This window comes from Pristis pectinata, chromosome 24, assembly GCF_009764475.1.
Source record: "Pristis pectinata isolate sPriPec2 chromosome 24, sPriPec2.1.pri, whole genome shotgun sequence".
In the NCBI taxonomy this organism is placed as follows: Eukaryota; Metazoa; Chordata; class Chondrichthyes; order Rhinopristiformes; family Pristidae; genus Pristis; species Pristis pectinata.
In genome coordinates, this window is record NC_067428.1 from 18949248 (window position 1) to 18963568 (window position 14321).

At 36.1% G+C, this 14321-nt stretch overlaps 1 protein-coding gene across 2 annotated transcripts in view; it reads right to left on the bottom strand.

The window, feature by feature from the left end:
• Positions 1 to 2979: 2979 nt before the first annotated feature.
• gng7 (guanine nucleotide binding protein (G protein), gamma 7) overlaps positions 2980 to 14321 on the bottom strand; it is a 119803-nt gene continuing 108461 nt past the window's right edge. For both annotated transcript variants that reach the window (XM_052037580.1, XM_052037581.1), the window contains one exon: positions 2980 to 14218. In XM_052037580.1, coding sequence (XP_051893540.1) covers positions 14093 to 14218 — 126 coding nt within the window. In that variant the 3' untranslated portion in view covers positions 2980 to 14092. The remainder of the gene's footprint in view (positions 14219 to 14321) is intronic.

The following is a 14321-nucleotide window of genomic DNA, read 5'->3' on the forward strand; positions in this document are numbered from 1 at the left end:
AAAGCTTGCAGCACCTTGACAGATGATGTAAAAGCGCAGACTTGGAACTGAATTGGGCATTGTCTGGTTTGTGTAACTTACTGCTTCTATTCTCCAGTGAAGCTGATCCACACAGTTTTGCGATGAAAATGTATTTTTCCCCCACCTCTGCCATTCTTTCTACAGCAAAATAGCATAGATAAAACATACCATCCAGAACCATGTGGCTTACTACCACATCAATTAAGTTCATTTCTTTATTCTGGGTGTTAGATATTGGGGTCCCTGACAAGATGAAGCTGCACTTATTGGACAGCTTCAGGTACCTTGAGAAGATGATGGGCTTTTTTTCTACAGATTTTTGTTTCAAAAAAGAGGTGTGACTTTTCAAATTATTTCAGAGGCTGCAACTCTCAAACCCACGTGCACCATTAAGGGCAAACCATGGATGCTAAAGATCACGCCTTTGCCTGGCACTAAGTATACATCTGTTATCACACCAAGTCCATTTAAAGATGGCAAGATGCCAGCACATCCTTATGACATTCAATGTTAAATGAGTAACCAGTTGCATGGATTTCCCATGTATAATAGCAATTGTATGCAAATGGTTCATTTAACTAGAGCTCATTCACAGTTAGGTAAAAAGTTTGAGTCACTGGTGTAACTGGAGCTGCAGGATATTCCAAACCTCCATAATCAGCATAAAGAGGTCTGTATAGTATACATGTTACACCTTGAGAACTTTAGCATCCTATTCTTTCCCAATAGGATTACTAGGAACTGAAGAATATGAAGGTCCCATTGGTATAATAATTGTATTTACTGGTAGGTTGGGCAGAAATGAATTATTGCCAATTTGAAAGAGGCCAATGCACATAATACAAACTGGCTTCAGCTTTATAAATACTTGTGTTAAGGAAGCAACAGGGAAAAAAAGTACTTTCTATTTCATGCACTATTCTTTTTTTCCCATTTCTGCTGAACCCCCACACTGTAAGCTAATGTACATACAGTCCAAGTTTTTCTTCCAGCTCTTCATGAACATCCATTTCCACCCTTTTCCCCCAAAAGGCTTTAAATAGCACTTTTGTTATTATTCCATTACTTGGCATCCATGTGCCTTTCCCAAGACTATTCTTCAAAACTGAGTAGGGATAGGTTATTCATCAATTATAAGAAAGATCAGTCACTGTCATACACATCCTCCTCCCTTTCAACAGGAGTTGGATCAGAAGCAATAATTCTGACCAGGTTAGTAAAAACTGTGTCCCTAAACTTACAATTGCTCAAAGTAGCCTATAGCAGTTTAAGAATCAAATGAGAAACCTTTCATGATTGCAATGATAAGAATATTGGTGATTGCAGGAAACAATTTAACTGACATTAGGTACTGAACATTGAGTCACACACTAAATAGGTTATTTGTAGGCAGCCCTATAAAATGGGTGGCAGTTGCTAAATTGTACCTCTGCAGGAAACCACTTGGGCGAGGGAGAAATTAAAACAAAATCATAATAAAACTGTTCTTTGCATTGCTATACAATTGTCCTTGTCAGACGCCATGCAGGAAGGTAATGAGAGAATAGCACATTTTCCTAAGGTATGGAACATTTGTTCCATTCCCATGTGAAACATCAGCTGAGCTTGATTAAGTATATTCACAGAAACTATAAAATATTCTGGCATAGTTTCAACTCCCAAACTGCACAGGTTCCCAAGATGGTAAAGTAAATCAGCAGGGAACAAGATGCATTGGAAATAAGCTCTATATAGTTTGCTATTTTTGTACTTTAAACAGCCATAAATCAGAAGAATGAAGCCTGACCATTTTGGATTTACAGCACAATAGCAAAATGTACCCTGCACCCTGAAGACCTGCTAGTTGTGAAACCATAGCCCCTTAGGATCAATACTTTTTAACAGCTTAAATAGTGCAAGCAGAAAAAAAAATCATAATGTTTACCAACTTATTTGCACTAAACATAAACTTTGTTTTATGAGAAGAGGTTAAAGCAGGCTGGACCCATATGCTTGAGTTTAGAAGAATGAAAGTTGATCTCATCGACAAGTACAAAATCCTTACCGGTCTTAACAGGGTAGATTCAGGATGAGGTTTCTCTAGTCTTGTGATCTAGAACTAGGGGTCACAGTCTGAAAGGGTTCAGTCATTCAGCCCAGAGAAAAGAAACTTCTTCACCTAGAATACAGGGATCTTTGGAAATTTTCTACTCATGAGGGCTGTGGAGGCTCAGCTACTGATAACATTCAAGAAAAAGATGGATAGTTTTTGATAGAGGGTATCAAGGAATATGGTGTTAGTGTAGGAAAGTGGTACGGAGGTAAATGATCAGCCATTATTTCATCGAATAGTTGAGCAGGCATAAGAGGCTGGATGGTCTATGATTGCTTCTATTTTTATGCTATTTTAAAATATGTGGCACTCTTGGTCAGAGCCATGTTATGGATTCAAGCACCATTTTAGAGACGTCAGTGCATTTATGCAACTCAATACTCCACTACAGTTGCTACGTTGTTGGAGGTGTCATCTCTCAACTGAGACATTGTAAAATTTTGATTCAATCCAGAAAGATGGTGCAATATAAAGCTGGCTGCTTTTCCTCTACCATGCTTTCACCAAAGATCAATTTCACTCCCATGACCTCAATTTTGCACATCAGTAGCAAATCTGCAACTAGCTTTCTCCCACATTGCAGTGCTGCCCTTTCTTTAACCTTTTGCTTGAAGATCACTATGGGCAGTGGGGGTGGAGGATCAACCCTTATCTTTTTTCGTTTGTGAACTCAGTTTATGCCAAGTGCCTCCTTCTCCAGTAATTAACATTTATAACTTGCAGAGGCAAGCAAATGAAAGGGGTGGGGGGTGGGTGGGAGCGGCAAATAATGTAATATGTTGCAACAGTCCACACACAAGTCACTGGCAGGAGAGGCTTCTGAGCCACAACCTCCTCAAAGAATAATCTCAAAGACAAGTTTGAAAATGTGAATATTTTATTGTCATCAATCCATTTTGTAACATGTTCACAGAAGAAACAAATGAACTAGGCAATGATACATTAGAAAAAAAGTTATGAATATAGCTAAACTAGAAGAGAAACAATGCTACATACACTTTTTTTGTAACAGCAGTAAGAAGTTCAGACAAGTTTGGCAACAAGGTCAGAATGTGGCAACCAAATTTGCTGCAAAACATTATTAAATGGCATTAAAGTTTCTTTGTTAAATGCACTTTGCAAATCAGGTTACATGCTGAAGCTCTAGATTATCTGCATAAGGGTATCAGACAACCAAGGTGAGAGCATGTTTTTATCTGTTCAAACTAAAATGCAATTTTCTTCATTGGTATAACCCCATAGTTTGGCAATCATCTTTCATATAATGCATTATAGTGCCAAGCAGATTTTAATATATTTTTAACGTAAACTTTCATTACTGCACGAAAGAAAGTTATACCGGAAAAGGCTAAGGGTAAAAAAAAACTGGGTTTTGGACATCTGATCTCTACATACCAACAGAAGTGGCACACTAGTGAGTGAAGGAGGTGTGCAAGTGCCTTGTTTGCAACTGTTAATTAAACTTGTGTATAAAGAGTGGCATTTGATGGTAATGTACTAATGGAACTGTATTCAAGTAGAAACCTCTTTGTAGTCTGTTATCCAAACAAGGAAATAAAGTGATCAAAATAATGTTTATCAAAACTATATGAGACAAGCGAGTTCCTACCTATTGATTATAAATAGGCAGATTCTTCCAAGTAGAAGCCTTGAAAATATAGGCATGACTTAAGGAGTTGGGGAGCAAGGGCAGAACAATGTTTAACATTAAAGAGGTTTGATTTTAATTTGATGTTAACCAAACATTGGGTGGGCAAGGAAACGGCAATGTTAAATTTCAAAAAATGTTGGTGGTTAAGTACATCTAATTTCAGAAGCAAAGATTTAATTTCTTCCTGTTCCCCCATTGAGGCTTTAAAACAAAATAAATCAATACAGAACAGCCTTAGGAAATATGACATCAAGTTTGTATCACATAAGGGCAAGATGATTAACCTGCCCAAGGAATTTGGTCCCATAGAAGTTGCTAAATTGTGGGAGATGAAAACTACTCATAGCCATCAATCATAAGACTTTGCTGGAACAATTTCAGAACATCCTTTTCGTATGTGTGAACTGGGATTACCAGACACGTCAAAATTGCCATTGATCGGAATAGCAAACCTAGTATAATGCTGTCAAGCCACAGGAAATGTTCAAACTGATGACTATGTAAATCTGCTACCATATACTGTACATTTCGATACGATTTGTGAAGGTACAGTTGTTCTCATTACTTGAAACCATGTCCATTGACACTGAGTGATTTAAACCCAGGACAATCAATTGTGGAATAATTTTCTCTCATCCACAATGATCAATTGTGCATGATCTCAGAAAGAGGCTTTTGGCCTGTGATCCAGTAACACTACAAGAAGTCACAAGCCTTCACAAAGGTGAAGGGGAAAATCCAACAAAACTGCCTCTTCCACAACAGCAAGTAAAAAGCCCCTTTTTAAAAAAAACCCTGTAACTGGGAAGTCACCATCTCTCTTTAGGGAGTTCCCTGGGATCAGGAATGACTTGCTTCCACTCTAGTTTTGTGGGTTCTGAGGTGGCCAATGAGTGTGTGCGAACTGCAGACTCCTGACTGGGAATCAAGATTTTCTTCACTCACCCTACAATACTATTTGATTTACACTAATCAGATTACAAGATTCTAATTTTCAGTAATTAATAATTTGAAATACTCATCAAAATCAGATGCCTACAGATTGGAGATCTTTGCATTCTTGCTTTTTGCTCCTGACTGAGCAGTGAGATCTAAATATCATTTCATCAGTCTAGAAGAATTTATGCCTGGAAGGGCCAAGTTGTACTGGGTCTGGGGCTGCAACTATTAATTGTTAGACAAAGCAGTTATGAGGTTCCACAATGGACATCAAAGTGTCTAAGCTAGGGAAGAATAAAATTCTGATGAAAGATCTCTCGCCACCAATGTTGCCTGACCTGTTGAGTATTTCCAGGATATGTAGCATTTTGGGTTTTGGAGAATAAAATTCAGAAGGGCTCTCTGTTATTGACTCCAACAAAGGCCCCCTGGTAAACTCTATGTATTGATATTTAACGAGGACTGGATTAGATTTGGTTCAAATTTCTTCTATAAATAGGAAAACTACTGAATGCAAATTATTGAAGCTATACAAGTCACAAGTGAAAGAAAAATGCAACACGAATACCACCAGCCCAAGTGACTAACATTTATTGAGGGGGGCTGGGCTTCCGAGGATCAGTAAAGTGTGGAAAATCTAATTGTTAGTCAAAATAGACTTGATAATTTCAAGATATGGTGTACAAGAAAATTTGTTTGAAGCGTAATGCACTAACTTGTCCTGCTCTGATGAGTGACAGATCGGCTCCACAAAATTCTGCAGGAATTTATGGAGCAGAGAAAGGGTCAGAAGCTGGGGAAAGGAAAAGATAAAGGTGGATTATTTATGTGCGCATTGGACAGATTCTACTGCTTCGAGGTTAACACCACCAAAACACCACCTTTATGATCTGAAATTAGCAAAGGCTTTTCATATAACATTTAAAAAAGCACTTTAAAAATTCAAAAAATTGACAAAATAACTCAGTATTAATGATAAGTTAAATATCCATCCACATGTCAAATGGTATACAAACCATTAAGCTAGTTTTTCCTTTTCCAAATAGCACGTCCTCAAATCTAGGTATCTGGATCCTTAACTACAAGCTTTTAGCTCATGACAAGACAGCAGCGGACAACACCAAGAAACAGTGTGTGAAAAACCTAACTGTTGGGATCAACAACTTTTCGGGTTAGGAGATCAGTAAAAAAAGATGCTCCTTGTATTGTAGGCATGCTTTTTGCCTCCCTTGAAAAACACCTGATTAATGACTTCCATAGATTTACTGCAGATAATGCTGAAAATGATCAGGTTCTGCAAGATCTTCACTTCAAAAAAAAAGGAATTCATAACTATTGCTCTTAATAAGGATGCAAATAAACAAAATTGCATCACTAAAGGAGAAAGATATGTAACCAATGGTCAAGATAACAGCCAGATAGCCAAGGAAATTGAAAGTTATGATTCAACAATGCCAATATTTGGCAAATTTTTCTTACAAAGCACTCTGAACACAGTTCACAATAAGAGGCACTGAAAGAAACAGAAGCAACTGTGTATTTAATCTACAAATGATTACCTGAAAAAGGGTGCCTTATAAATTGAACAGAATGTAAATTGAACTTCGAAACTGAATTCAGAAATCGCCACAATTTTAATATTTGTATTTCTACATTCTCTTTCAATCATTTATGGACAAAATTGGAATAATACTCAAGGGGTTGACACAGGTGGGTAGGAACACATGTACTTATGACAAGTTCCCTTCAGTTTTAAAAATGTACGCACAAGGTGTACCATGCAGAGAATGCATCAGTTATGGACATTTGAAAAGATTTACTGCCAAGGCAAGACATGTCTATAACACATTTGAAAAGTGGTTTTGTTCCAGGATGTTTACATTTGTTCTCCCTAATGTTAATAGAGAGAACTTGAGCCAGAGCATTAATTTGGGTCAGTGAGTAACCTGTGCAATATTACAACAGTGTTCCCGTAGAGCAATAATGGGGTGGAATAATGTTTCCAGTGAAGTTAGTATTCTGCTTTACAGATTAGCATTGACTACATGGAAAGAACACTTTGTGGGCTTAAAAAATATTAGAATGGGAAAACTAAGCTCTAATTTGCTAAAATAAAACACCGTTGAGACAACAAATGGAAATCAGGCCTCGAATTACCTTTTCCATTCCCCTCAATCTTAGATTCATAGGTGGCTGTTTGCAGCCATCAAATTAACATCAGCTCTTTCAAATTTTCCCTACTTTTTCCTACTCCAAGTATTCATTCATTTCGTTTCAAAAGCAACTATTGAATTTATCTCCACCAACATACTAGACAGTACAGGCCACACAGGAATTTAAATTTGATCACTTCTGGAGTGGCATTTTAAATACAGTCTCACAATATGAATATGTATATGAAGACGTATCTTAACGTTTTTAATGATGGGAAAGGAGTCGTGCTCCTGGTGACACCAAAGCCATTGCACTCCATATCCCGACTACTTGTTGCCTAAAAATTTCTCATGCAGTTTCTGGTTCTTTTGCTAGTTACCCAAAATATATGGCCTCTGGTGAGAGACCAGCCAGCATTTAGAAACAATTTCTATTTACATAAATCCTTCATAAATTTAGACATTCTTTTGCAAGACCCAAAATGCCCTCATCTTAAACCCGCAGTCAATCTGAATACATTTGTGCTTTGAACAGTCAGTTGAGTCTGCACCCCGAGAAAGGTGTACAGATTGGAAAGTCTGATAATGGGACACAAGAATCTGATACCCTTTCCTGGTCAAGGAAGCCACATTCTTTGGGCAAAAAGGTTAATTTAGGATGTAGTGCACTTTCAACACTTCTTAAAAATCAAATATTTCTTCCTATTAATGATAAAAATATGCTAAATATAAAAATTCCAAAAGAAAAGCAATTATAGGGATTTGAAGATATTGATTACACTATGAGAACCCGAAGTATTCTTACTGATTTCTTACTGAAATTCATTTCCAGCAGGTTATCATTCAACATCGGAACCAGGAATACTGATACACAATGGATATTGGAACTTGTGCTGATAATCACGGCTATAACTGGCACCTTGAGAAAGTTCCATTATCTATATACCAGACACTTAAACATAGAAAATGATTAAGGAGAATATTTTGCCAATGCCAATAAAGTTAAATTATAAATCAAAGAGCAGGAGCAACATAATCAAACGCAATCAGCTAAGATTAACAAATGGATTTCCACTTGATTGAGAGAGAAAGTGAAGGATGGTCAGGAAATACAGGCAAAGTGAATACAGGTAAATAAATCCTGATCAAAGGTCAGCAACCCGAAGTGTTAAACTTCCTTTCTCCACACATACTGCCCTTTCTGCTCAAGTCTCAGCAGCATCTTTGTTTTCAGTTTAGATTTCCAGAATTTGCAACACTTTGCTATATTTACTTTTTAAAAATTAATGTGGTTTAAATTGCAAATATTAGAATTTAAGTTTAAATAAAAAATAAATGATAAATTTAATAATTCAGATATCATTTTGCTAAAAATTCTACTTTACCAGGGTTTCTTTTTCAGTGTTTTAACAGCAACTCAAAATAATATGTTTCTTTTACTGTTGAAAAAATTACATTAGCTATCACAATACAATCATTGGTATGTAACTGGACTTGGCCATAACGACATTTTAATTTATACATTTTGTATTTATAATTCCTCGTAAGTCAATATAAAAGAAAGACTTTCAAAAAGCTTTAAAAAATCTGCAAATCAGATGTGTTGAAATGCAGTAAACAGTTTCATAAAACTCTAATAATCCGCTATCCGAGTATTCGGAAATCCCAAGAGTTTGGCATCTGGCTCATAGGTGATGTTTCCAGCACAGCCCTGACACTCACTGGGGCCCAGGATTCCTGTACTGCCCTGACAATGAGGCCAGGATTTCTGTGCTGCCTTGACACTACTGGAACTCGGGATTCCCATGTTCCATTTAACATTACTGGATTCTCCGGAAAATGTATTACAATACTGTGTAACATCTTAAAAAAAAGTGAATTAAAAGAGTGTTGGGATATAAATAGGAATAATGTCCAAGAATCTGGAAAAGCTGACAGAAGACAGTCCTGCACCAAAGTCCCGATCATACTATAGATTCAAATAGCAGAATTTCTTAATGAAGGGGGGAGGGGAGGTAGTTGATTGAACAACAAATGGATGTTTGTAATTAAAACTTTTAACATATTTAAAGAAGAAAGTTCATTCACTTTGTAACCCAGGAAGTTTTAGTTTATAATGAATTAACAGCATCCAACCTGGTGATCCTTCAAAGTCTCAGCTAAGATAATCACAGTTCAAGTTCAATCATGGATAACGGCCTCTTATGCAAGGTCATGTAAGGCTACTCTACTGTACAACAAAGCATAAATGACTAACATCTGCAGATGAATGGACAAGAAGGAATAAAATTAGTGAAAATCTGCATATAAATAATTATGGATATATTCTGGGATACAGACTGAATAGATGCTGAAGTAGCAGCAAAACACTACTGTTTGGACAATATCTTTCTAAAGGACTCTGGAATGCAATTAATAAAACACATGTACAGAATGTTGACAATGAGCAGATTTCCCATAATACCAAAGTGGTAGACAGACCCAGCAACATTCGTGTACAAGGTTTCTGCTTTTATTTATTGGTATCCAATGTAATTAGTGTTAAATACTGTTTCAGGATGCACAGGAATCAAACAATAGACTACTATAAATCATTTTGTGAATTAATTAAATGTCAGAAGCAGAATATACCTTCATCTCTTTAAGAATTACACACAGTATGATAGAAAAATTTAAACACTGGCAGCCTCCCTGATAATGCATCAGTGAAATATGCAGCCATGGCAGTTCCAAAAACACTTGCCTGAAAATGACCCAGCATCAATGGAGGGAACAATCTGATCAAATACTCCTACAATTTCTTACTGAATGCATTACCAATTAATTGGTTCATGTGAATTCACAAACAAGGAAACATTTGAACATGGGGATCTTAATTAAATCCTTTTACATATCTAATGCTAAAACTGACATTTTCATGCCAAGGAAGGTAACAAAAAAGAATTCCACTCTTAAGTGCAAACCAGTGGACAATGATGGAAAGTGCAGCAATAGAAATTCACCACATGTAGAATTGGAGTTGACCAAAAGCCTAGGATTGAGTTCTAGTATCAGTGATCTAAACTTAGACATGGAGAACAGCCACTTTTGAAAGAAACCAGCTGGAGGAATGTTGGCATAAAATCTCAGTTTAATTGATTAGAAAGAAGAGCAAATCACTGGCAGATAAAATTAACTCATGCAATGCAAATTCTTGGTACTTTAACCATTTACTGGTAAATACACTAGTCCACATTAGTATTAGCCTGAAGGATCATTGGGCAGTTGAATCAAGTGCAGGTAACAAAAATACATTCATCAAAAACCAATCTAGGTCTAACAATTTATTGCATTCAGAATGGCTACCATGAGTTTGAGTCTGAGTGCCAACCTCCAGAATGGACCTAGATTTCTGTTGTGCAAGAACTAAGTTGTGTAAATGACCAAGTACTGTGCACAGAAGTAGGCCCTTGATTTAAATTATAATCACACTTTCAACCTCCAGCTCAAAAGGGTGGGTCTGTTTATAATGCAGTTGCACTGGAGCTCAAACAAGCAAATTTACATCTCCAATGTGCCACATGTTATAGTCTCAATCTTGGCCATTACTGTTTAGCTAGAATTGTTTGGACCCTTTGCACAGAAGTCAGATTGTTTATAATAAAAGTATTGAATTGACCCTTTCTTTGATTCTATCTGATTTATCCCATTACAAGCATTCGGAAAATGTTGATCTGTTCATCTATTCAAAATTCTGTTTACATGTATAAAATACCATTGAATTTGGCTAGAAATCTCTAATGGATTAAGACAGGTGTTTGTTTTAAGACCAAAGGAAGAGATTTGATAACAATTGTTTGAAGAGAACAAGGGACCAAATGAGACCTCCAGAGGTGAAAAACTGAAGCTATACAATGAAATTTACTCAACTCAGTAAGCTGTCAGTGTAATTGCATCTCACAATTATAATTAATATATATTTCTGTAACTTTATTGTACAATTTCTATTCCTCATATTTTCCTTTACCAGATAGATATTCATCTTTTATCAGCTGGGTGGTAAGCATCCTATGCAAGAAGAACAGAAGGGAAACTTGGGTGGGGAGCATCGCCTGTACTACAGAAACAACATTTCTAACATCAATTTAGTAATGGAAGGAAATTTGGGTGGGTTATTATTCATGTCTAATCCATTTTGTTTGACTTTTCTCTTGGTGCTGAGTAGGAATCTTTTCATCCATGTATTAATGACAAAATTATACTCCCTATTTTGGTAAATAAAGTTAATTGTTTAGTAAACTTCTTGTCCATGTCGCAATACAAATAATTTGGTTATGCAGATGATTACTTCTAGTAAACAAACCACTGAAACAACATTAACCCCTCCAATTTACATCAGTGTAAAAATAGAGTATGGAAAATGTATACACTAAAGATATAGCAGTGAATGCTCGTCAAAAGGGTCTCATTGGTTTTATAAAAACATTTTGCATCTTCATGGAAGTTTTGGTGCTGTATTAATGAAAATTTTGACTGGACTACAAAAAGTGATTCTTTAAATGGTTAAGACAGTAGAGGAAGACGATGACATTAATATCCTCAAAACCTTAATTAGCCACAGTGGTTGGAGATGGCATAGTTGAATTGTAGAAAAGGGGTACAGCAACTAACATAATATATTACAAGGCACAAGTCAGGGCATGATGGAATATTTTGCACTTGCCTGAATCAGTGCAACTGCAACACCACCCGAGAGCATGACACCACCTTAGACAAAGCAGCTCACTTGACTGCCAGCCCATCCATCCATTCACCATCAATGCTTTGTGGCTGCCATCTACAAAATGCACAGTTATTCATCAACCATACTCCAACAGCACCTCCCAAACTTATTACATCTACCATCAAGCCTGGGGGCAGTAAGTGAATGGAACCTCCACTAGCTGCAGTCCTTTATAAGATGCACAACGTCCTGACCTGGAAGATCTCCCCATTCCTTTGTAAGAATTGGGTGAAAATTCTGGAACTCCCTCGCCAACAGTATTGCGGCAGTATCTTCTCCAAGGTGGAAACTCGGCATCACCTTCGGGGGAAATTGGATGGGTAATAAATACTGACTTTTTCCACTAAAGCCAACATTCCAAACAATGAAAATATTCCTCTGACTGTTCTGCTACCAAGTATGAAACCTAACAGATACGTATGCCACGTATTTCTCAAAATATAAATAGCACCGAGTTGAAATAATGCATTAAATTTAGGTTGGGGTTTCGGAATAATATTCATCCAAGCACCTTGGTGGAATTATAATCTCTAATCTCTAATGAGTCAAGACAGCTTGAGTTTTTTTTAAATGAATATATTATGGATACTGAAATAAGAGGTTAATAAATCCTAGTGCAAAATGCAGGCTGAAGGGTTAGAAGACACAGCAAAATTTAAACTCAGGCAGGTTGTTTTGTCTCTTATACCCTAAAACTGAATTAACTTAATTTTTTTTTATACACAGATTTTGGTTAACATTTATAATATATACAAAGACAGTGAATTTCCATTTCAATTTTCCCTTACTACTATAGTCCATTTCTTTGATGTGGAAGCCTTTCAACTTTGATAGGACAAAGGCTATTCCCAGTTGAATGAGGTAGGACCTGAAGGTATATTAAGATCATGCAGCATTACCAGGTAGTTAATTTTATACCATAGGAAAATTCACTATCTGGGTAGATATCATTTACATTTGGCAGTTGTAATTAGAAGGAAAGCCTTTTCATAAGATACAAGAAAACTAACTTACAAATGTATGTTACTACTGTTGTATAAATATTTTCAGATTAGGAATTAAAAAAGTTTACAGCAAGTACAGAGTAAAATCCCAGTCGGCACTAGTACTTTCCCATTTCAGCCTGATATTGCACACAGAATTAAGTTGCTCTTACACAAGACTGTTCAACTTGAATAACAATTAGGAAGCAAGCACTGAAGTGTTGATCAGGTAATTTGCAGACTGTACCCGCCTTTTGTACAAATTCTCTTCTGAAATACAATCTGTTGCAATTGCTGAATTAATCTGAAGATCTTCTAAAGTTTAATAGCTTCTTCCACAGACCATACAAATGGTTTTAATAACTTCTTCAAATCATTAATTCATAAAAATTTTAGCCAATTAAAAATCTGATTTGCCAAAGAGCCAAAAGACCAGTTACCTTATAAATGTTATGTTTTTTATTACTTTATCATTCACTATGCAGGATTTTGACAGTCACCTGAAGAAAATATAAAGTATTAGGTGCAATATACATTGCTTTCCCACCCAGTTTCAGTCAGTGATGAGTTCGTTATACCTCTTTCCACCTCCACAAATATCAAACTGCCAAATGCACTAGAGCATTGTGTGAACACAACTTTAAACCAATACTGATGCTAATATATGTAGTGTTCCATATTAATTAGCAATTGTCAGTGTAAATTAGGACACACTGAAAAATATTCTATTCTGTACACATAACCTAAACCCAAAACTTTAACATAAAAGGTTCATAACACTTCTGTTCTACCATAAGCTACATTCTGGGAAACTTTGCTGCACAATGTTTAATTTTCTAAAACATGTTTTTGACATAACCTTGATGAAAAGAGATGATGCTTGGGGAGATACCATTTCACAAAAAATTTATCACTGAACAGAATCAATCAAACTTACTAATAAAACTAATGCACCCAGTATTGATCAAATAAGCAGAGTAACTTAAAATTGACCTTATTTACAAAGCCTCATTACGTACTTAAAGGGGATAAAATACTTCTTTCATGTTTAACTTTTTGAAATACTTGGACATTTAATTTAGGATCTCTATTTTGTGTTAAGTATTTGAAAATTCCTTCAAAAGGTGCTTATATTGTACAATTCCATTTAACTGTTATTTCTGCCAGTAAGGTAATCTGACATTTTCCCTCCCACCCCCACCACAACAAATTTATCAACTAATTTCAATCAAACTTCAGACAAATGAGAAAAGCACATTCATGAGAAAAATGTCCCCGTTAAAATTCTTCCCCTTCTTAATCTTGTGAAATTAATTTGCATTGGCTAAATTTCTAAATCCCCTTTGTTAGATTTGCAAACACTGGTTCAACTATAGCTTTAAAAAAGTACAATCCTTATTTAGACACCTGTTTTCACTGTTTTGAGTATTTCATAATGTTGGCAATCAAATTGGGTTTTAATGTGCTGTGCTTCATCCATTATGGGCAAAGCTATAGTATGATGCAGGGTTTTTTCTCCTTGAAAGGATTTTCAGACGTCGGAACTCCAAGAATCAGTGGATCATTCCGGGCATGCTGCTCACAGTAATTCATAAGGTCTACAGCAGCTTTGGATACCTGTTATGAGAAAATAATTAAAAAATTATTTTGGGTATGCATATGGAAACTGATTACATACCCACTTCCCCACCCCCTTTCAATTTCCTTGAAGTAAGAAACA